Genomic DNA, 24,888 nt, shown 5'->3' on the forward strand with positions numbered 1-24,888 from the left:
CCTTTTCGTGCTGTCAAAAGCAGCTTTGAAGTCGACGAAAAGTTAGTGAGTGTCGATCATCTTTTCACGGATCTTTTCCAAGATTTGGAGCATGGTGAATAAAAAAAACAAATTAAAGCCACAAAAAGTGTTTTGCAGCATGCGTATTCTAAGGAAAAATCCATAGAAATAACTCTAAGCTCAGTGGTAGCAGAGAGTGAAAAATTCACTATGGTAAAAGAATACACCCTCATAGCTTTTCTAGACATAGAGGGCGCTTTCAACAACATCCAGCCTAAGGCCATACTGAGCGCGCTTAAAGATTTTGGCAGCTCTGGTAGGTGGTGTCTTTTCTTCAAAACTATATACCAAAACCGCTTTCCGTGAACCAGACCGCTGCAGTGTCTTCCAAGCTGTCATCTCAGCAACTAAAAACCTTCTTGTTCTGACAAGGACTGTTGTACTGATGAGGAAGAATAAATATATTTATACAAGTATATACAGATAGCCATGTGGCTTTGAGATCAGTGAAGTCTTTTCATGTTTCGTCTAAGGTAGTGAAAGAGTGCTTTGTTATCTTAGTGGATATAACATAATATTTTACAATAAATATGCACTGGATTCCAGGACTTACTATCCCAGGGAACCGTGAAGAAGATGAACTAACTAGAACAGGCACTACCCTACAATTAGACTCCGAAAAATAGGGAATTTATATGCCTCTGGCTACTTGCAGTTGTCTAATCGACAAATATCTTATAAACTTAGCTGAGTCTCGATGGAATCAATCCCTGGCTTGCTCAACAAGCAGTCAAACGTGGCATGAATAGAATATGGGCCGCACATGCCGGAAATTAAAATTTAAAGAAATTTTATAAGAATTCTAGTTGAAGTACTAACATCTTCTATGCGACTGTAAGGCTATATATAGGAAAAGAATCGCAATTATCGGTCGTGGGTTTCTTGACGACATTTCGGAGTTTTCACAGCTAAAACTTTTCCTACTGATGAACTTTATCAGAAGCACGGGATGATACAGAGAGGAGCCAATAGAATAAGCGGACTTTAGTCCCGCTGGTATCCTAATGGGCCTCCTAAAGGCATAGGTGCGTCGTTAGGTAGCCACTCTACCAACCTACCTACCAATGTGCCCACAACAGACACTCAAACTTGAAGAGAAACTTCAACATAGGCTCCCTTAAAACTATAATAATAATAATAACAATAAAGTTTTTGAAATCCGTAAACACCCTGTATTCTCATACCTACAAATTTAAAATAATCTTCAAAGAAAATTGTGCCACTTTATTTACATTTGAATTGCAATGTGTCGATTAAACTTATTCATTTTATACGAGAGGAAATTGAATTTTACCAAAGTAAATATTAGCTTAAAAATTTATGTTATATAGGTACATATGTATATTTGAATATTGTTACAATAGTTATACGATGGCATTCAATAAGAGTTGAGAAAATGCCACACATTAGCACATACCATATATTGTATTTTCATAACGCCGAGTGCAAGCGGAAAAGTTAAGGCAAGAATAATACCGATATCGAAGAAAAATATATGCTCTACAAACAAACAGTAACAAAAGTCAAACACTCACACCACAAATATAAAGAAATACTTCATAAACTTAAAATGTTAGTGGTTGAATTGCGCATGTATGTATTTGTGCATTTCCATTTAGGCGTTAAGATTATTAAGGCAGCCGCCAAAAGTACAAACAGGATCAAATTGATAGACTGGCAGTCAAGAGGTTGCCAGTCTGCTAATGTGTACTATGTCTGTGTATTTGTATTTTCGTATGACTATATTTAGTTAAGGCTGCCAGTCAATGAAAACTCACAGGCACGCATTTATTTGCAAATATATATGTATGTATGGATGTAAAGCGCTTGTTTGGCTGCGTAAGAAAGCAGCTAAAAGTTAATTTTTAAGACAAATTAAATGCAAATATTCCTTACTTTATGCATATCTTAATATTCAAATGCACACAGGCACTCACACACTCTTACATACGTATAACTGTCATAGGCAGCAAAGTTTATTTGTATGTGTAGGTACACACACATATACTATACGCATTTGCATTGTTCTCTATGTTTTCGTTATTGGCAAATTTTGAAGCTTTTGAAAATTGAAATATTTTAATTGAATCCCTCAAAAACGAGCAAAAAACAACAAAATAACAAATGCATCAATGCGTAATTTCTCATGCATATGCATAACTATAGAAGGATACATATTGCCTAAAGGCAATCATGTCATTTGCAATGCATTGAATTCATGTAAATACCAAAACACCCGCAGAAGAAACTCTGCTAGTAAAAGAAATGCATATATGCATATTTTTGCCAATTTCTGAAATATTAATATAGCAGTTAGTTTGAAATCAATCACGTTGTGGCACAGGCAAAGCAGCAATTCGACATTTTGTTAGTGCTTACTATGTCAAATGTGCTGAAAGGAATAGCTAAGAAGACTAGAGTTTGATAGATTTTCGCCCGACCCGATGTACAGATCTTCAAATAGTACTTTGGGTATGGACTTTTAACTGGAATACATAAATATTTTGCCATACAACCAACTATAAGAATTTAGACTTTAATCAGGATGTCCATTTGTACGAAACTAGTGTTTTCAGTGAAAATGATAGCTGAATAAAGTGTCCATACCTAAATTCCTGTAGAAAACCAAAACAAAGCAATTACGATACAATTCAGTAGCAAGAGGCAAGAGGTTGTAGTCATGAGTAGAAATTCATGCAAGTGAGGAAAGTTCTTTGAGCGCCATTTACTTTGGAGTGGCCAGACACGATTCTTTTACATATGGCTTAAGCAGCTTACGACTTCCGGTCTTGAATCAAGTATCCTCTGGGTAACCAAAGAACATCCGTTTGAAGACGAGCTAAAGTTAGAAGCTGATGAAAGAAAGGAAACAATAGCCTCGAATGAGAGACCCTTTTTGATGACGACCACTGCAAACGATTTAAGGATTACGATATAAGGGCATGCACATGGAATGTCCGTTCCCTTGATTGTGAAGGTGCCGCTGTCCAGTTGGTTGATGTAAAAATGAAGGCTGACATCACTGCCGTCCAAGAAGTGTGATGGACAGGGCATGGACTGAGTTGAGTAGATTCCTGTGACATTTATTACAGCATTCATATAAAGGAGCACAAATTCGGTGTGGAATTCGTGGTGGGAGAGAGACTGCGTCGCCGAGTCCTGAAATTCACCCCACGTCTAGCCACAATCCGCATCAAAGCGAAGCTCTTTAACATATCGCTGATTTGCGCCCACGCCCCGACTAAAGAGAGGGACGATGGGACAAAAGATGGCTTCTATGAGCGCTTGGAAGGCACGTATGCAAGCTACCCCCGCCTCGACGTGGGCAAAGAAGTAGTACTAGATTCTAGTATAGGAAAATTCATCAAGCTACCTGAATGTCTCCGAATCAAAAAAACTACCAAACAGATCGATCACGTTCTGATAGACGGAAGATACGTCTCCATTGTTTTAGACGGGCGTATGCTACGAGGTTCTACCATTAACTCGGACAGTTTCTTGTTGCTGCGAAGATTCGCACCAGCCTCTGAGCACCTAAAAACGTCAACAAACACAATGCAGATTCGACGTCTAGAAGCTGCAATCACAACATACAGCCGAACGATTTGCTACTCAACTTGCACTCCTATTCTCTGAGAGCACTCGTCAACAACTCAGTATAAGGGAACTGTGGGACTCCTTTCGTATAGCTGCAACCGAAACCATTGGTTTTTGGAAAATGCAAAAAAACAGCTGATACGATGAGGAGTGCCCTATCGTAGCGGAAAGAAAACAGACTGCCTACCTCGCAACGTTACAATCGACCACAATACTTTCGTGATGGGATTGATACCGAGAGTTGAAAAGGGAAGCGAAAGGCATTTGCAGACAAAAAAAGAGAGAGACCGAAATGCGAGTACAAAGAGCTTGACAAGCTGGCCGATAAGGGCAATGCTCGAAATTTCTACGAAATGATGCGGCGACTAATAGAAGGTTTCAACACCGAAGCATACTCTTGTAGAACTCCCAGAGGTGACCTAGTGACTGATGCCCAGAGCATAATATTGCCGGCCAAGCTATTCAAATACGACGTCGAAGAACTGATAAGGATCAACTGCTTTGTAGAATATGGTCGAACGAAAGCATGCCTGACGATTGGAATTTAAGTGTGCTCTGTCCAATTAAAAAAGGGCGACCCTACCATCTGCGCCAACTACCGTGGGATAATCTTCTTCAACATCGCATATAAGGATCTATCGAGCGTATGATGGAAAAGATTAAAGCCCACCTTATCACTGTTCCTTTAGGTCTTGAAAATCAACAACTGATCATGCGCCAAATCTTTGAAAAGAACATCGACACACAGCACCTCTACGTCGATTTCAAAGCTGCTTTTAACAACACGAAAAGTAGCTGCCTTTACAGCGCTGTCTAAATTTGGTATCCCCGCAAAACTAATACGGCTATGTAAACTGACATTGAGTAATATCGAAAGCTCCATCAGGATCGGGAAGTACCTCTTCGAGTCGTACGCTGTTGATACTGATATCAATGTAGTGAACGAGGGCAAAGACGATATATCTCCTGTCAACAAACAAGCAGTTGTCGAACTCGCGACTTTGAAGTCGTAGACAATTTTGTCCATCTTGGAAGCAATATTAACACCAACAACAATGTCAGCCTCGAAATCCAACGCAGAATAACTCTTGCCAACAGGTGCTACTTCCGACTGAGTAGGCAATTGAGAAGTAAAGTCCTCTCTTGACGAATAAAGATCAAACTCTTTAAATCACTCATTATTCCCATCCTGCTATATGGTGGAGAGGCATAGGCGATGAAAGCATCGGATGAGCCGACGTTACGACGTTTTTTGGGAGAAAGTTTATGCGGAAGATTTATTGTCCTTTGCGCATTGGTAACGCCGAGAATCATATTCGATGGAACCAGAGGACATAAAACAATGAGAAGATGCAAATTGAATTTTGTAAGTATGATGATCGATTGGACGGCTAACAGAGGCTAAAAACTTCGATCAAGGAAACAAATTTGCTGTAATTTAGTACAAATTAAAAAAAAAAGACTGTTTACGTACAGAGGATCGTCCACGAAACGAGTAAAATGGAAGAAGTTAGCAGAAAATAAAAATATCATGATATGCGTTATAGTTTTTTTAGGAAGTAAAATTTGAGGAATTATATTTTTTTACACAAATGTGGAATTGAAAATATGCGAAAGTTTAGGCAAATATTTTTTTATCATTTTAACAATTTTTACTCATTTTGGTTAAGAAGTGCAAAATACATGTACACTTATTTGATCACTTCTTTCATTTTTGGCCTTTTGGCTTATATCTTTATAGGTTCATATGCAATGATACATATGTATATGTATATTGATAATTGAGTATAATTTTGCCAATTTATTGAATCCATGCAAAGTAATATTCATAGTCAATTTGGACTCGCATATTACTAATAAATATTTTTGTATTATTTTGCTTACTAATAGAAATTAAATTTATAACAACAATATACACATACATACATATGTATGCGTTTTTTTTTTTTGTTTTCGGATGGAGAATCTTCAAAGATATCATCATTTTTCCAGACGATATGCACGACTCGTATTGGCCGCACGCCAAAGCAGAACTTGCGGCCCAGTACGCCTACGTACGAATACTGAACCTTGAACTGCGTTGTCACTGCTTGTATTTGGCCCACGGAACTGCCGTAAAGCATTACACCGTGGGACTAAGTTTAGCCATTCGGCTCTTCATTCACGCATTTTAGCTCTAATTCCGAGTAATCCTTTTGTTTTCGTTGTCACTCTTTCTTTCTTAACTCTTGCATAGCTATAACTGCCCACCCTCTCATTCTGTCCCAGACAACCTTCAATTCGGTCATGTAAAGCACTATATTCTCCGGTGGCACTCGATGATTTATCACATTCTCTATTTGTAGTATTTCTTTTTCATATTTTGGGCAGGAAAAGAAGATATGCAAGTCGTTTTTGCCGCGGCTGCTGCAGAAAGAGCAATTTGTTTCGTCATCATGTCCATATTTGTATAAATAGATAACAACTACGTCCTGTTAAAAATTGCGTAAGATAAAAATCAGTTTCCCCATGTTTCCGTTCTATCCATGGTTCTATGCTTCTAATAAACCTTTGCGTCTGTCTCCCCGTAGTTGCTTCGTCCCATCTTTTCTGCCATTCGTTTAGGCTCCTTCGTCTTTCCTGCTTCCTCTCTTCTTTTGTTAAGCGAGCGCCAGTACTTTTCGTTTTATCGAATACTCGCTTAATTTCCATGACCATTATGTCTTGTAGCATGAGGCCTGATACTCGTCTATTCTGGCTTGGTCCACCAATGTTAGCCATTATCCTCGTTAGCGCTGCCGTCACCCTTGATGCTTTTTCATAAGCTTTGTCTATATGCGTCTTGTAACTTAACCTCGAGTCTATCATCACTCCCTGATATATCAAAGATTGCTGTGTCGTAATCCGTCATTATTAAGTGTGGCGACCTCTAATTTTTTCCTGCTTGAGATTAATACTGCTTCTGTCTTTTGGCCAGCTAGTTGAAGCTGCATGATTGCACAGATTGCTCTATTTCATGAATTTCTTTCGCTACCACAGTCACCGCAATGTCATACGCGTATCCAATTATTTGCACCTCCTTGAGCAATGGGAAGCGCAGCACTCCATCATATAAGATATTCCACAAAAGTGGATCCAGGACTACGCCTTGTGGAACTCCACCTGTCACCATATAGCTTTGTGGTCCATTGTCTGTGTCGTATAGAAGAACCAGGTCCGACAGGTAGTTGCAGATGATCATCAGCAAATTGAGTGGTGTTTTCTCTAATTGAAGAGCTCTTATTATATGAGACCAGTAGGCTGAATTAAAGGCATTCTTAACATCGAATGTGACCAGTACTCTTTGGAGCCATACATTTTCCCCACCGTGTCTAGCATGAAGAGTGGTCGGTACGAGTGTGGTTGTCCAAGCGGTTTGTTTGGTTTTTGTATTAGAACCAAACGTTGCATTTTCCAAATTTTTGGAAATATGTATGCCCTGTCGTAGGTACTATGCGAATACCGTCCAGCTCTGATGCCTTGTTATTGGCAAACCGTTCTACTGCCTATACAATCTCTTTGTCAGTGACTGGTGCAGACATTGTTCCAGTTTCTTCTAAGTAATATACTTGAAACGGTTGCGCGAGATATAGAATTTCTATTACAGTCTCTAGAAGCGTGAGATAGGTTGAAGCTTGACCTTCGTGTCCTCGGACTTTTATCATCACTATGCTGTAACCGTCATACCATGGAGATCCGTCAAGTTTATTGCACAGCTCTTTGAAGCAGCAGGTCTTTCTCCTTTTTATAGTTTTATTTGAGGTCGTTTCGCTTCCTCTTAAAGCATTTCTGTAGCACTGCGTAATTCGTCGATGGTCACTGCGCGTGTATAGGACGCTTACCTGCCTGGGAGCTATTGACAAAAGTTATGTCAATCACAGAACCGCGCCCGTTACCAGTATTTAACAGCACAATATCCAGCGTTGAGAACGCCTTCAGGAGCGTATCTCCTCTCCTATTTGTGTGGGTGCTGCCCCATTCTATTGCCCACACGTTGAAGTTTCCTGCCACAATGTTCATTGTTGTATTTGCAATATCTCGTACCAGATTATCTAGAACTCTTTAGTATTCGTTCCGTTGGACGCTCGGTGGGATGTAGCAGCTGTAAAAGTTTGTGTCACAGATTGTTGTACGTGTGTAGTAGGCATGTCCTGATAATAGCTTATTTTGAAATACCTTGTTCCCGCAGGCCTATACAACTGATTTTTTCGTTTGATCGGAGCTCCATTTTTCAGTACCAAGATTTTTATACAGCTCGCTTAGTATTGCTATGTCCACTTTATGCTCAAACAGCGTTTGCGTAAGTGACCCTTGCTGCTTCGTAGTGGTTGAGGTTAAGCTGCAAGACTCTCATGTTTTGGCCCCATGCACGCTTGTTGATACATAGGACATTTTTTGCTGCCAATTTAGTGGTCTATGCTCTCTCGAATATTTTTTCTACACGCGTCGCAGAATGGTTTCTTGTCGCATGTCTTCACAAAGTGCCCCTTTTCTCCACATTTGAGGCAGCACTGACCTCTGTCGCCGTATTCTAAGCACCTATAGGACTTCTTAAGGGTCGATTTCTCCCTGATCCGACACACAACCTAGCCGATTTTTATTTTTCTCGCATCAAGCAGTAATCTCGTTTGCAGAGCAGGAAGACTAGCATGTCTGTTTGCGTGCCGCATAAGCTGCTCTTATGCTTTTAATCGATGCTTTGTAAATGTCGCCTATCTCCTTTATTTGAGCACGTATACCACTACACAGAGAACGTTTATCATAGACAGAGAACACGACACGGTAAACGTAAAAATATTTTTGGCTAACTCGGTCGAGATGAGCTGAGAATGAAATAAAAACTATGCTCAGAACTATATATTGCTGTTACCGACTTATGTTAGCTAGTTTGCTTTTATTTTTTAATACGCTTTTATTAGCTTCACTGTATGTCTGTTTGTTTGTAACTTTTTTAAGTGGTGCTGATACCTAGAATATTTGAGCGACACTGTAGGATGGCGACAGTAAGTTTAAGCAGCTCATCAAAAAGATGCGCTTGAAAGTATGCAACATTTATGTAAAACTAGTTTTGGTGACATTCAAATATGTACATATATACTGAAATATATGTATATCCTTAAAGAAAGTATACCGCGCACCAGAAGAAATAATATCAAATAAATGCGAAACATTTGACTTTAAGGTAATAAAAAAATTAATACTTATAATAGAATTTTTGTAGTAAAACAAAATTCAGATACTAGTTTTCAAAACGCCTCCGAAAAGCAACTGCAATAGAAAACTCCTTTTTTTTAAACTTTGTCTGTCACGTCGATGTGAGCTTTTAAAAAATTGTCTCCGAATCTAATGGCGGAGAATACGATTTCAGTTATATTCGTTTATATTTCACAATGTTGGTAAATGTCATAAAAGAAAAAATAGATTCTTTCAATATAAAATAAGAATTCGTAAAAATTTCAAATACATAAAGAAATATTCTACCTACCTAATACATTATTTGAACCACATGTAACAGTGAAGCTTTAGAAGAAATGATTCGATTAAAAAGTAATAATTCGTGAAGTCGTCAATAGAACTTGGTCGCAAATAATATAACAATTAGTCAATGAGAGGTTACGAGTAGATATTAAATGCTGCCTAATTATCGTTTTACTTAAACAATACTACATGTCATAGTTCATATTTTAACAAATTTGGGGTTTATCACATAGTTTAAAAAAACTAAAAAAAAACGCTTTTCAAGCATATCAAACTAAAAAGTGAAAAATAATTCTTAGTATAAACTAACAATAATAATGAAGGAAAAATTCCTGCATTATTGTAAGAAAAGCGTGGGGTGCTTTGTGACATATTTTTCATATATCGAGCATTCCACGCTATTTTAACAGTAATGCAGGAATTTTTCCTTCATTATTATTGTTAGTTTATACAAAGAATTATTTTTCACTTTTTAGTTTGATATGCTTGAAAAGCGTGATTTTTTAGTTTTTTTAAACTATATTTCTATAAGTTTATATGCAAACATATGTACATACATATGTATGTATGTATGTATGTACTCAAATGAATTTGTTTTGTGCATATTTATGAATACAGGTGCAATTGAATACATTTTAATTAATTAACTTTTTCAAAGCAATATACTTATGTACATACATACATATGTAGTTAATGGAAAAATAAGTCATACTTTTTTAATTATTTCTTATATTTGATATATGTATGTATACATAATTATTTGTATACTTTATTACATACGTATGGTATTTCAATCATAATATACTAAAACTTTAAAATACTTTCTATGATAAATGTATGTACATAAAATCCATTATTATGTATGTAGGTCATGTATAAAATACATCGTATGCAATATTGACATACAAAAAATGAATTTGTTCTGTGCATAACCATCCATGAATACAGGTATGTCGCCCTACGGAATACATTCGTTTTGTTCTCCAAAACAACAATTGTCTCAAATAGCAATAACAATTTTAACATTCGCCTTCATTCTCTGATATATTTCAACTGAGTATAGAGACAGTCACATGATCCCCAGGCAAAATTTGTCCTACAAGCGTTCTTATCGGGATTTCTGGCATGGTTGCTATGCCGTCGACATAATACGATTGTATACATTTATGTTCTATGAAAGTAAAATGACATACCATAAATACCCTCATAAAACACAGAAAAAAATAAAAGTGTATTACATTATAGTGGTCTATATTGTAAATAATTATATTAATGCTAAATATACATATCATGAAATGGATAGAAAAAGACCACAAAATGTATCCATTTTGAAACAAATAAACGTGTTGAAATTTAATAGAACTAGGTGTATGTAAACTTTATTGGTCCACTGTAAATATGTGTGTATGGCATTGACACACAAATTATGCATAAGCAAACCTACATAACCATATGCGTACACATGTAAATATGTCGCCCACAGAAACTACAAACATTGTTCTCCAAAAACAACAATTGGCTTGTCTCAAATAGCAATTTCAACAAGTATATTCGCTTCATTCCTAAAAGCAGCCACCGTCACATCTCCCCGAGCATGCCTTTGCCACAAGCGTCTTTTCGCGACGATGGTAAAAGCTAGAAATCATACATTGAACAACTTTCTGATGATTGTTCTAGAAAGGAAAACTGACAACCGCGCAAACTCGCAAAACACAGAAAGAAGTGACAAAAGTAGCAACATAGCTGTTGTCGATTTATAATATTTGTCAATTCTAAAATATTTTTCAGTGGCTCGCAAACATCTGCGTCGATATAAATGCACGCCCATACATATTTACCCAAGTTTGTTGGTAAAGCTGTTAGAGCAGCAAGGGAATCGGTAACAATCGGCGATCGTTTGCTTATTTTTTCGGCACAGCTCGGATTTTCTAGCAACAACACAATGTTGTGTCGCTTTGACGTCGCGTCAGTCAGTTCGACAGATTCACTCTTCGACATGAAAGCAAAACACGCGAGCTTCGCCATTGGTTGTCCGTGTCAACGGAGATTTCGCATGAAGTATTAAGTGTACATATTTACATACATATGTATGTACATATGTTGCATCTAGACCAGTGGTCGGCATGAGAGGATCTGTCACTGTGTTGGTGAGGACGAAAAAAAGTAGCCCAGTGAGAAATTGGAATGAAAATTAAGCATCTAATCTAAATAATTAATAGTATAATGAAAATTAACAAAATGTCTTTTAAGGATATATTCCCTATTATCTTTAAAAGACTTGGAACATAAAAGCCATTGCATGGCACCAAAGGCATTTAGAATCATAAAATATTTCTTGCAGGGCATATTTGGTTTTGCGCTATAGTCTTACGTGATGTTAATTCATTGCTGGCTCGACAACGACTGAACGATAGAGCGTAAGCGTACGTGTGCAGTTAGTTTGCACAATTGTGCTAAGAAATGCCGACCACTGATCTAGACAAATTATGGTCTGTCATATTTGTTTACATGCACACATAATTATAAATGAGCACATGTGCGAACGCTTGGTCTTTTTACATGATATCGAAACTTTTAATAACTCACTCTATTATATGTATGTATGTATGTATACTTGCAAAGATTTTATGGAATACATCATAAAATAGGTCAATTTTAAAATACATACTTATGTGTTTTCATAACTAATATATGTAAGTAAATAAGCGAATTTGTAAGCATACATTCCTTAACATTGGAATTATCATCATTTTTCTCATTTAACATTGAAAGTGCTCAATTCTGCTTTTTTCGAGTCCCCTGTGGTGAAACTTCCTCATCTCTGCCGAGTACCCCTACGAAAAGTTACGATATTTGAAACGTGATAAACGTTCTCACTGGCTCTGATACGTTCTGTGTTACCATTCTCTGGCACAGGGTGGTGCTTCCTCTAAAGTAAAATGATTAAAAACTTAGCTACAATAAATTAAATCCGCAGCGCCCTCTAACGGTTGATGTTGTAGCTTATATAGCAACAAACTGGGTTAACAGCGCCGGCTCATCAATTTGTGGTTATTAGTCATCTGTCAGTTAAGTTCTTCTTTAAAAAAAAATTTTTTGCCGAAAGAAGAAGTGTTGGTTAAGTTAACGGGAACTTAACTGGCAGATGGCAGCAAAACAGACATTGAGAAAACGGCCTTTAGTGATAGAAATGCAATTCAAACAAAGGACTTAAGCAACAAACTTAATTTTAAGCAAAAATATTTTAATTTAACACAATTCAACTGTCATCGTATTCGGTTACATCATATATACTATAGTCGTCAAAATTATAATTAGCTCTCGCCGATGCTGCCACCGCATTTACGCCCGGCAAACCGCGCGGTCCTGGCACACCTGGTGGGCCACGCGGACCCATTGCGCCAGCAGGACCCGTAAAACCACGCGGACCACGACGACCGCTCTCACCTGTCGGCCCACGAGCACCGCTGCGACCATCATTGCCACGCTCACCCGGCCTGCCTACTGGACCGACATCACCGGGATCACCGGGCGGACCCTTCTCACCCGGATCACCATCCGGACCGACTTGACCGTTCGGACCAGGCAAACCCGGCGGACCAGGTGGACAATTACAGCCACCAACACTGAATCCAAAGCCACCACCACCGAAAAGTTGACGCGGCGTTGCGTAGAGTAACGGTGCATAGTAGTTGAATGCTGTGTTGTTTCCCAGCCCCTGCTGTAACAGTTGTATATTGTTGATTGAATACGCTGCATTGGCATAAGCCTGTGACTGTTGGGGAACAAAGGCGAAACAGGAGCGCCAGCAGCCAATGAATACTAAAATAATGAAAAAGTTGTATTGAATTTCTTGAGTGAGGATTATTGGATGAGTGTACTTAGCAAAATTTTGTTGACGAGCTGCATTGTTCCGTTGGAAATGCTGACGCGCATACAATTTTCCCGGCTTTTATACCTTCGATAATAGAAATTTCGAGAGAAAATTATTTTGGTCTGAGATTTATCTTAGTTTAATTAAGTAGAACGCATAAATATTTATGGCGGCCATTCTGGTTCATCAAGTATTTATGGCTTAATCAAGTTAATGCATTTTCATTGCGTTTCCTTAATTTCCAAAAGCTTGTGTCTTTAAAATCAGTGTAATTAAATGTTTAGTATCATTAAACTTCAACAAGTGCCATTAGATTAAATCTGAAAATATATATGTATAGTATGTTAGGAAATTAAATATAGGGAGCAATAAATTATTTAAAAAAAATAAAAAAACTGAACATAAGCACCAAATTTGAAAAACTAATTTTTTTTTCTAAATTCTCCAAGCAATAAAAACCCGATTTTTTATTTCAAATTTTTGACAATTTTTCTATAAATAGTCGACACAGCGCCGTCCTCACGCGCAAACGGCTGGAAAACATGGCTCTTACAACAGTTACTTTGTTCTGTAAGTAAAAGAAAATTGTTATTTCACACAGTTTACTCATCCACACATCTTACAGCTCTACTCTTACCCGCCCTCATCAACGCCATCACTATAGAGTCTAGCGAACGTGAGCCACGCCGTTTACTCATCAGTCGTAACCGCAACAATCTTCCCAGCTATGCGACACCACAATGCATTTGTATGCCGGGCGCTCGCGGTAGTCCCGGTGAACCAGGTACAGCGGGGGTGAAGGGACCACGCGGCGAAACTGGTTTGAAGGGACCAAAAGGACCACAAGGTGCTATTGGTCCGCCGGGACAGCAGGGTGCTAATGGGCGTGACGGTTCTATTGGTGCGCCTGGTTTGCCAGGGCCCAGCGGAAGACGTGGCTTCCCCGGTGGCCGTGGACCGCCAGGGCCAATGGGTCCACCTGGTCTGCCAGGACCGCAGGGGGCGCAAGGGGCACCTGGTGTTACTATAAGTGCAACGTCCACAACATCGTCGTCTTCAACATCGTCATCTTCTACGCGGCGTTAAAGTGAATTCATTTTAAAGCTTTTATGTTTTGTCGCAATCGTATTTTGTGTAATCTGTATAATAAATTATGTAAGAGTAATATATGTTTGTTTAATTTTATGCAAGAGAAAGATATTCGGAGGATAGACATAGGAGCTCCTCCAATAAATCCTGATTTCAAGTTCTTGCACCATAGAAAAGTCTTGAGACATTGGCTGTATAGATTTGAAGTACCTAAGCTCTCTTTGATCTCTGCTTCCAAACATTGTAAAAACAGTTGTTTGAAAAAAAATTAAATTGAACATATGGGTTAAAGCTTAAAAATGATTGTTTAAATTCGGCCGGATCTTAACCATACAGCTGTTGAAAATTCTTTTAGACGAATATACTACAATGAGCAAAAAATAGTAAGACTTTGTTCATAATTTTAAAATGTTTAATTTATTCCTCAAAAGCTATGTCGTCCCCCCATGTCCCCAATACATTTGTGCCAATGTTATTTCTTTCAATCCTCTAAGGAGTTGTTAAAGTCAATTTCCGGAATAGACTGCAAAGCGCATTGCGATTCACTTGAAATGTATTCAATTGACTCAAAATGGTTTCCCTAGAAGGTTTGCTGAATAGCCAGAAGTCACACTAAATCAGACGAATACGGTTGTTATGGCACGATATTGGTTGAATAGTTGGCGAAAAAGTCATGAAGAATCAATACAGTAACTATACGACGGTGCATTATCGTGGTAAAAAATAAAAAGTTGTCGGTCCATTATTTTGGCCTATAACACTCAAATAGTATTCCTTGTTGACAGTTTTTGCCGGTCGGAAGGAATTCGGGGTACACCACACCTCGATAATCAAAGAAAACTGACCATAACCTTAATTTTTGACTTGCTTTGACGTGTTTTTTTCAGCTTCGGCTTACATTTGCCACGATTTTCGGCCGATTGATCGTATGTTTCCGGGTCGTAAACATAGATCCAAAACTCATCGCCAGTAATAACATGATTAATGACGTCGTGGTAGTCAGAAAGCATTGTTGCACAGAAGTTAACGTGAAAAAAATGAGTGATTTTGGAAAAAACGTGTTTTCACTTTTCTTAGGCACAAAGGATCTTTCAAAATGGTTCATACTGATCCTTCCGATCGTCGATTCTCAAGCACCAGTTCCTTTATTTTCTTGACGTGTTGATCATCTGTTGATCTTCATGGCCGTCCTGGACGTGATTAGTCGTCAACGCGTTCTCGATGATCTTTGAATCAGAAAATCCAAAGACAAAGACATTCTGAACTGTTGCCCTATCTCGAAAAAGTCGAAAAGAGTTTTCGCCGCCATCACAGCAAACCGATGTTTGTTTTGAGACAAAATTTACAAGACACCAAATTCATTTATTTAGTTTTATCAAAAACACACGGTTAGGTTAGGTTACTTCAAAAATGGTTGAGAGATCGTAGAAGACTTCCCTTGTTTTGGACGACCTTTGAAGATAATGTTTGGAAAATCGTCCAGTAAGTGTTAGAGAGATGGAAAAAGTGCTCGACATATACTAAATTCCTTCAAATAATTTTGCTGGATATTTTGGGTATGAAATGCGTTCTTACTCGACTCATGCCGATAAAGCTGAATTTTTTTTTTCAAAAATAGTACGATTGCGAATGAATTAAAAGACAAAAATTCAATGGGTAATATCGATCAACTACCATATTCACCAAACTGAAATTGCCGCTCCGTGGAGCCCATTTTCAGTCGATGGAAAAGATAAAATGATATTCGCTGAAGGAGCTGAATGCAAAGTGCAGAAAGTGCTTATGAAAAGTGTTGCGGGGGCTGGAAAACTCGTTGACATAAGTGTATTACATACATCTGGTGGAGATTACTTTGAAGGGTACAAAATAACTATTGATAGATGATTAAATATTAAATCGTTTTATTTACAATTTCCAGGTACTTTTTTGTAGATGTATATGTAATGCAGATCAGATAACCCATTTTTTCCAAAAGCAAACCGTCGTCGTATACCCTTAAGCATTGTCTGTCAACTTTTTCATTGCAACAATATAACTTTAATGAGCCTGTATATGTAGAAATACATAAACATGCACACACACGAAAACAGTTTTGTTTTTGAAGATCACTCAAACTTTCCTCCGCTCAATTAAACCCGCTCTCCCCAAAGGCTCATAATACTCTTCTCTACAACTTTCAACAAGTTATTTATTTTTGTTTTCCTATTCCTATTGAGCTTTACTTACAATGAAAGATTGCAATTCCAGCATCACCTTAACGCCGATCATGATCATTAATTATGCATAAGCCAAAACGATCTTTTCGATCTTGTCGAATGGCAACTACTGTTGTGATGCTCGCGCCTCTGTTTTGGCTATATTTTAAGTTTTGTTTTGATCTAACTTTATTATTATTATCTGTCTTTTTGTGTTTCCTTTTATTTTTATTATTTTGTGTGGAAGGTTAATGCACCTTCTGTCACTAAGCGCCCAATCAATGTGTGTTATTGTGTCTCTTGGTTCGTTGAAAGGCAGCGAATGCACACAGAAGACGATGGTAAGTAAAATGAAATGAAATGAATATTCAAATCGGTCCATAAAACCAATAAGCAATGACGTTGCTTTTAAGTGGCAAAGAAGAAAGTTTGGCGTAGTCAATCTTTTGAACTTGAAGAAAGTTGTTGAAAAGCTATTAAATTAAAATGAAAAAATATAACGCTGATGTAAAGCAAGTACTTAAGGAGCGCTAAGCCCTGGCAGAAACGAACGCGCCACAATGAAGAACTAATTAGCATAAAATAATTCTGAAAAGACCTTCTGGCTTAAAGTGTGTGGATGGAATATCATTACTATTTTTAAATGCATACCAAATACTAAAAGTGTCTTAAGATTCAATTCAAACGAATTTAGAATAAAATATTTATATAAATATGGTAGAAGTCATATTTCCCGAAACATTCATCATTAGTTGTTCCTATTCCCTATGTCCTTTGTTTTGAACGGTAAAATTAATATAGGTTTTGAGAAATTGTGATCTGATCTGAGATTGTTCTGTGTATTACCCTAGATTAACTTAGTGTGACTTCACTTGTTGTCAAGCTATTCAGCTTCATTATTTCCGTAAGTATCCCCAAAGAGTTAGTCAGTTGGTACGATTATTAAACTTACTATATCCGATTGATTTGGATATACTTAATACTTAGTGACTTTGGTATCTGCAAGATTTCCTGGCTTTGCCAAATGATTCGAAGACATATTAAGAGATAGGGAAAGGTCACATAGCGAAGGATAAGAAAATTGTGCAGGAATATAACTCTCACTTCGACATTTTTAATTTCGAATACGAAGGTGTTGACTCAAACCATAGAGTTGTGGTCTTCTTTAGTCACTTATACAAGGGAACTCTTTCCAAAGAAAACTTAAAAGCAATTCGTTTTCTTCTCTTTGCTTAAATTAATTTTATAAAAACTGACTAAATGTCAATATTACGGTTGTTCAGTATTAGCGCTGTCAAGGGGAATTCACGGTTTTGCTCATTCCAAAATCTTTCACGGAATGTTCCTTATTAAAATTTAACATTTAACATGACTTTCTGAATTTATTTAGCCTTTTCCACCCATCAGGTTTTCAGATAACGAGCTAAAATTTCGCACACGTCACTTTTCTTCCCAAAAAGCTGCTCATTTATCGGAACCGCAGATATCGGACCACTAAAGTATATGTCTGCCTTGTAAATTGAACGAACGGGATAAACTTCTTGCATGGAAAGTTTTCTCATTTTAAGAGATATCTTCTGAAGACTTGGCATGAATTATTGTTCAAGGAGCCGCTATAGCGCATATAGCGACCATACAAACTGCGCGATCAAAATAAAAAGCTTTTGAGGATGTTCTGAACTAAAGCAAGTTTTGACTTGTTTGAGGCCTCCAAACGTCTTTTACTGTATTTCAAACGAAATTTTCAAGACTGAGCACCTTTTCTACATACATATATGTATGTATGTAGTTAAATGATAAAAATAATGATTCGGCGATGACACCTAGTACTTATTTTAATTTTAATGCTATTAGTAATCACTCGTAAACCCATTGCCCAGCCTCTCCCCAGAATTATATCATATAATTTTTTGTTCAGTATCTCGCTAAGGTCACTTGATGATTTTTTAAAAGATAAACGTTGGCATTATTCACACTTTATGCATTGTGTAAGAGGAGGTAATGTCTTTACAACCGTTGGACAACTTCCATTTGACTATACATATGTATATACATACTCGTATGAGTATAATATATACAGACATTTTACGCCAATAGTACAATTTACTATTTCTTTCTTAGTGCAAACGAATACGTAACAAATCATAGTGACTTAAACACAACAACACTGAGTCAACAACTAAGGTGTCAATACCAAAAATCAATATGCCAATTTTAAGTCGATTATTTAAAACGAAATATTAAAAGCAAATTTAAATAAACAAAAAAACGAAAATCAGAAGTGCAAATAATTTCGCTTTCTTGTGAAAACAGATTAACACAACAAATACAAAACCAAAACCTTAAAATGTAGGTTCGAAATTTCAAGATGAGCTGCGGCGCTCTGTGCCAAACAACTCGAGCATAAAACACATTCAGCAATTTGAAAGATGCTGATCGAGAGCATTGCGAGCAGCATTTTTTCCTGCGGCAAACGCGCACTGAGACGCCGCCAGCACGTCACCATTATTGTCATTGTTGAGCGGCGAAATTGATTTTGGTTTTTACTTTCATTTTTACATATGCCAACAACTGCTAGTACTATTTTTCGTATACGTACATATATAAAATCTGGTGTATGTATGTGTATATATAACTGTGAATGTGGTTATATGTATGTATATCCGCTAAATATCCAAACATAGCTGGGTATATAAAAGACGGCGGCGTTGCGCTGAATTCGCTCATAAAGATCGCGCAAACTGCAGACTGAGAAAGTAAAATACGAAATGGGTGTCCGTGTCTTTAACTGCTGTGCCGGTGGGTTTCACCAAATTAATAGCAAATAATAAAAATAAAAAAACTGTAAAAAATAATATAGAAGACACACATTTTTAGTGTTTCCATTTAAATTTTGTATTTTTCAACAATTTTGTCGCTTTCAGTTTTACTAGCGGTATTTTACGTGTGCTTTGGCGCCACTGACGCCGCCGCCATAAATGGTGGTCCTCGCAGCGCAAGCGCACGCGCCTTGACACCAGCCAACGAAAATGTACACGCGCTGCGCGTCGCCCGTCAAGCATACTCTGATGAAGACGAATCTGAGGAGGAAGATGATATACAAGCGCAAAATTTCGCACAACAGCAGCAACAACAAATCCCCGACGATTCACAAGAAGACAGCGATGAGGATGATGCCGATGATGATGGTGATGATGACGGCACACGCCGGCGTCGTCGCGATACACAGGCCGCAGAGGGTGGGCAATCTGAGTCACCAATGCATGGGGAAAGCGCCGCAGTACCAGAACCTTTACCAGCGCCGGCCACAAACGGCGTGACCGATGCAATCGAGAAGGAACCCGAACACAGCGCTGAGGCTAACGCACCTACCGTGGCTGCTGCGCCTAACGCACCCTCACGCAATACTTCTGTACTCATACTCATACGCGATGCATTGAAGAAAGTGACCACACTGCCCACCGAGCAAGTGGCCACCAATGCGCTACAGTACTTCCAGCTCTTCGAACATTTCATACAACAGACCATAGAGAATGTGATTGGCGATGATGATGATGATGAGGATGAGGCTGCTGGTGTTGCGGCAACCACTATCAAGCCGGATGGTATTTTTACGCCGGAGGAAGAAGAGATTATTGCTGGTGTTGAAGAGATTCTGAAGGAACCCGAATTGGTCAATAAGCAACCAACTCAGGAACCGAAACCAGCTGAGACACCGGCGGCAGTAGAAAATGTAGTGGGTGAAACGAAACCAGCTCCTCTTCCGGACATGGTTACAGAAGAAAAACCAGCAACGGCTGCGGTAACAGCTGCAAGCGCGGCTTGATTGACGCAGTTTGAATGGGTTTCTTCAGACATGTAGTTGTATGTATTTATTTATTGCATAGTTTTTTAGGAAAATAATAAAAAAGTTCTTCGTAAAATTAAATGTTTTATTTTGTCAATATGCGTAGTCTTCCGATTGCTTTCTTCCAATTCTCATAGTTTGTTGTTCCATTGAAATACAATTTAAAAAAATTTTGACAAGAAGATTTAAGAAAAAACCGCTAACCAACTCTTTCCTTTCACGCACGTAACCATCGCTCCAACAACAACAACGAATGAATCCGAAGTTATATTTTTGTTCAGGCCGACTGTACCAATATTTGTATAAGTTTCAACTCGAAAAAAAATTCGAAATTGATTCCTCCAGAAAAGTTATTAACCACAGATAAGAAATTTCACTTTATTAAATTTCAAAATTATCGGAGTGTGTTAATTCGACAATTGATAGACGATTTATTTTGAATATTAATAAAAATGGCTTATCTGTAGAACCATTTACCGATTTCGATTTTCAAAAAATATTTAAAACAGTAAAGAACCCTCCGTAGCTTTTATAAGAACTTCTAAAAAGTTTTGGAGTTGCCACTTTCAATTAGTAACAGTAAGAGCCAATGCCAACACTAGCCTTTTCTCTTAAAATTTCCACCATACGCCGCCAACACATCGAAAAGAGCACGAAAAAAAGTGAATTAAGAGCCACGCCAGCTGTGTTAAAAAGCGGCGAATACAAGGGGCGTTCCAAAGTTCCAAAGTAAATAGGAATCTTTTTGAATCTAGCGCCTCTTGGTGGCGCGATCTATATGTCGACTGGTGCGTTAGAATCGATCTTTATCGATTGTCCAGTGAAAACTTCATGACATTTCATTGACTGAAAGTGAAATTATTGCGTTTTAAGTGTCTGATTTTTTGTATTATCGGTACGAAAATGAGCTTCGAACAAAGAGCCAACATTAAATTTTGTTTTAAAATTGGTAAAACTTTTACGAAACGTTCCAATTGATGAAACAAGTTTAAGGCGATGATTGCCTATCCCGTAGCAGAACGCACGAGTGGTTTCAACGTTTTCAAAGTGGTCGTGAGGACATAAATGACGATCAACATGTGGGCCAATCAAAATCAGTGATCACCGGAAATTCCATCGAAACTGTGCGTGAATTCATCAAAAATCAGCCGAAATCAACATTGAAATTCATGAAAATGGAATTGAACATATTCAAAACATCGATTTATCGCATTTTAACCGAACATTACGAAAGGTGTGTGCACGGTTTGTTCCGCACAAATTGACTGACGACCAAAAATTGCTCAGAATCCATTCGTGGGATATCATTAACCGATTATTTGACCAAAAATCACATTTTAATCATTAACCACTCCCTGTATTCACCTGATATGGCACCGTGCGACTTCTTCCTTTTCGGAAAAATGCATTTGCCCTTGAAAGGAAAGCGTTATGCCGACGTAGAGACCATTCAAAAGGCTTGCACCGTCATACTGGCGGCCATACCGGCCAACGAGCTAAAACACTCATTCGACATGCTTTGGACCGTGCAAAAAGCTGTATTGAAGCAAAAGGAGCCTAATTTGTATAAAATAAATTGATTTTGCCGAAGAAACCATATGTTCTGTTTGTTTTTAAGTCCTGTTTACTTTGGAACGCTTCTTGTAATATCAACAGCTTCACTAGTTTGCGATGCTAATATCTGGCTTTAGAGAGGTAACTCATGTGCTCTCTTAAAACCAAGACAAGTGCCTAATAAGTATATAAATATCAAACCGAAACGGAATCTAAGGACACAACTCGGAAAATAATCTCTAATCTTCGGTTTTTGTAACTAGGAAGAAGTTTTATAAAACCTGATCATATAAAATGTCTGAAGATATCAAGGAACGCATCACCAAATCCAAGAAGAAATACTAGATCGAGCATTTTGTGACTTTAGGCTTGACTCAGCAGTATATTTTTAAATTCTTTTATAACCTTTTATGAGAACATATGTATATATATGCTGGACCCAATGGAGATCATTTAGATCAATTATCGAAATGAAAGACAGAAAAACTGTGGTGTGCTACTGCAGCTTAAGTGGAAACCGTAAAGAAAACTCTGTGGTAAAAGCCATTATGTATTATACAAATATTCTTTGTCAAGAAGAGAACACAGATATAGATATACATATATAAAATTTCTAATAATGAAATATGCTTAATTTCTCTAGCTACATGAAACCAAAAGTTTTCCGATGTCACGTCGAGACAATGCAACCGCTGTGAACTTTCACTTTCCCAAACAAAAAACCGAGAAAGAAATCATTTCGACCAGGCAGTCGAAAACAAGTTCTATGCAGCTAGTAAAATGTAAATTCGGTTGCATTCAAAACTATAATTACATCATTCTTCGATGGGTGTATAAAAAGACAATGATGACACTTAAGTGGTGGCAAACGTCAAGTGGAAGACAAACCGAGGAAATGCAATTGAGAAAAGCAACAACCGCTGGCTGCTTTTGTTTAGGTTGGAAGTTTGAAAAAAATAGAGTACACATACTTATAGAAAACCCTTTTCACATTTTCCATATTTTTATGTCGAATTATAGTATTGATCTGGTGCACTTGGTTCACGCAAAGCGTAAAAGCTGCCAGTGTAGGACGCCCAGTCCCAAATGCCTACGCGCCACAAAGGCATCTGAACACACGCGTTGATGAAGTAAGGAGTACTGCAAGCTATAGGCAAGCTGATTATGATTATGACGAAGAGGAAAATGAGGATGAAGAAGTTGAGGAGGAACTGGAAGCAGCTTTAAGTGGCGCCACAAAAATCGGTGGAGTAAATGTGGAAGCGGAGGAAGGAAATAATGGCGACGATGATGACGAGGAGGAAGAAGAGGACTATGAAGAAGATGATGAAGATAATGGTGGTGAGGAGGGACGCGCAGTAAAAAGAAAGTTTTTAATAGAGAAGTTTGTGGGAATAAAAATGTAATAACAAAAACTTTAATTAGAAATACTTCTCATTTCATAGAAAGAATTTCAAGAAAAAAAATTTGAAAACCTGTAGCTGTTGTCATTGCACATATTAGAAAATCATTCGGAAAACGGATAGTGTATTGTGCATTTTTACTTTTAATCTCAGTTCCAAATCTTTTTTTTTATTCGTCTTTTGAATATTAGTTACCTAATCTAATGAATTGACTTCAGAGCACTGTCTTTCCTATATTGTTGAAATGAAATAGTAACATAATTATAATTCACCTACAGCTAGGGAAAGGGTTCCCTAGTTGTACGGTGACGCAAGGAAAAATTACCTAAAGCCTGACTTTTGTTGTCGATACATGACATCCATCTATTAGAGATTTTCTGACTTCAAAGTCTGTATTTAGAATCCAATTTTTAACTCTAGCTTTCAATTTGGGACCATAAACAGGCGCTACAAGAAAAACTAAGTTTGCCTTTAACCTGATCTTCTCTCACAAATGATTTTATATGAACTGCGAGAATTCCACGATTAAATATATATATTTTTGCTACGATTCTTTACTTTAATGACAATTTTGGAAGCAATAGTAACTGTTTTCTGTGGTTAAGAATTTTCTACACCCCGAGGAAACGTTAGAGACGCAATAATGTATACATATATACGTTTATACATATAACTTCAGTATATATAATATACACAGCTGAGTCGCTTTAGCCGTCTGTATATCACATTGGCTGCACCGAAACTAATATACCCTTCACAGCTGCATTTCTTCTAGTAACTATGTGTTCAGTTTATATGGAAGCTATATGCTATAGTAATCCGATCTGAACAATTTTTTCGGAGATTATATTATTACCTTAAGCAGTAATCCATGTCAAATTTCGTGAAAATACCACGTCAAATGCGAAAGTTTCCCATACAAGCCCTTGATTCCGATCGTTCAGTTTGTATGGCAGCTATGTGATATAGTTACCAAATGCAAAAGTTTTCCATACAAGAACTTTTTTCCGATCGTTCAGTTTGTATGGCAGCTATATGCTATAGTAAGCCGATCTGAACAATTTCTTCGGAGATTACATTGTTGCCCTAAAAAATAACCTGTGCCAACTTTTGTGAAGATACATTGTCAAATGTGAAAGCTTTCCATACAAGAACTTGATTCCGATCGTTCAGTTTGTATGGCAGCTATATGTTATAGTGGTCCGATATCGGCAGTTCCGACAAATAAGCAGCTTCTTGAAGAGAAAATGACGTTTGCAAAATTTCAAAACGATATCTTAAAAACTGAGGGACTAGTTCGTATATATACAGACGGACGGACAGACAGACAGACGGACATGGCTAAATCGACTCAGCTCAACATACTGATCACTTATATATATACTTTGTAGGGTCTCCGACGCTTCCTTTTGGGTCGTGACAAACTTAATATACCCTGTTCAGGGTATAAAAATATGTGGTTGGTACTCGGTGTAGGATTTCATCAAAACCACTTGGCAGCCAATGTGATATACGTAAACTAGGCCCTCACTTTTTGAGATGTCGATCTGCACACACCATCTTTTCTCCTGAATAAGCTGATCATTTGTAGGAACCCTCGATTTTAAATCACTATAACTTGAAACTGCCACACGAACTCACCGATCAAAATCATTCTGAAGGAAATTATAGCTTCAGTGCAATAACTAAAATTGAAGCAAACGTTACCGTCAATAGTGAGGACTATATTCAAATTTTTCGCGTATTTTTTGTTCCATCTTTTTAACGCCAAAT

At 37.7% G+C, this 24,888-nt stretch overlaps 4 protein-coding genes across 4 annotated transcripts; 3 read left to right on the plus strand and 1 right to left on the minus strand.

The window, feature by feature from the left end:
* Positions 1–12,412: 12,412 nt before the first annotated feature.
* Positions 12,413–13,062, minus strand: LOC120778392 (collagen alpha-1(X) chain-like). Its single transcript, XM_040110179.1, has 2 exons — positions 13,035–13,062; positions 12,413–12,975 (listed from the first exon to the last, which is right to left on the minus strand). The coding sequence occupies exons 1-2, from the start codon at positions 13,060–13,062 to the stop codon at positions 12,413–12,415; spliced, it is 591 nt and encodes a 196-aa protein (XP_039966113.1).
* Positions 13,063–13,480: 418 nt separating this feature from the next.
* Positions 13,481–14,113, plus strand: LOC120779080 (collagen alpha-1(I) chain-like). Its single transcript, XM_040111227.1, has 2 exons — positions 13,481–13,597; positions 13,653–14,113. Exons 1-2 carry the CDS (start codon positions 13,570–13,572, stop codon positions 14,111–14,113), a joined length of 489 nt encoding a protein of 162 aa, XP_039967161.1. The 5' UTR covers positions 13,481–13,569.
* A 4,966-nt stretch (positions 14,114–19,079) lies between these two features.
* On the plus strand, positions 19,080–20,137 carry LOC120776493 (probable serine/threonine-protein kinase kinX). Its single transcript, XM_040107175.1, has 2 exons — positions 19,080–19,110; positions 19,236–20,137. Exons 1-2 carry the CDS (start codon positions 19,080–19,082, stop codon positions 20,135–20,137), a joined length of 933 nt encoding a protein of 310 aa, XP_039963109.1.
* A 799-nt stretch (positions 20,138–20,936) lies between these two features.
* Positions 20,937–23,118, plus strand: LOC120778393 (nucleolin-like). Its single transcript, XM_040110180.1, has 2 exons — positions 20,937–20,946; positions 22,733–23,118. Exons 1-2 carry the CDS (start codon positions 20,937–20,939, stop codon positions 23,116–23,118), a joined length of 396 nt encoding a protein of 131 aa, XP_039966114.1.
* The last annotated feature ends 1,770 nt before the right edge of the window (positions 23,119–24,888 follow it).

This window comes from Bactrocera tryoni, chromosome 5 (assembly GCF_016617805.1).
Source record: "Bactrocera tryoni isolate S06 chromosome 5, CSIRO_BtryS06_freeze2, whole genome shotgun sequence".
NCBI lineage: Eukaryota > Metazoa > Arthropoda > Insecta > Diptera > Tephritidae > Bactrocera > Bactrocera tryoni.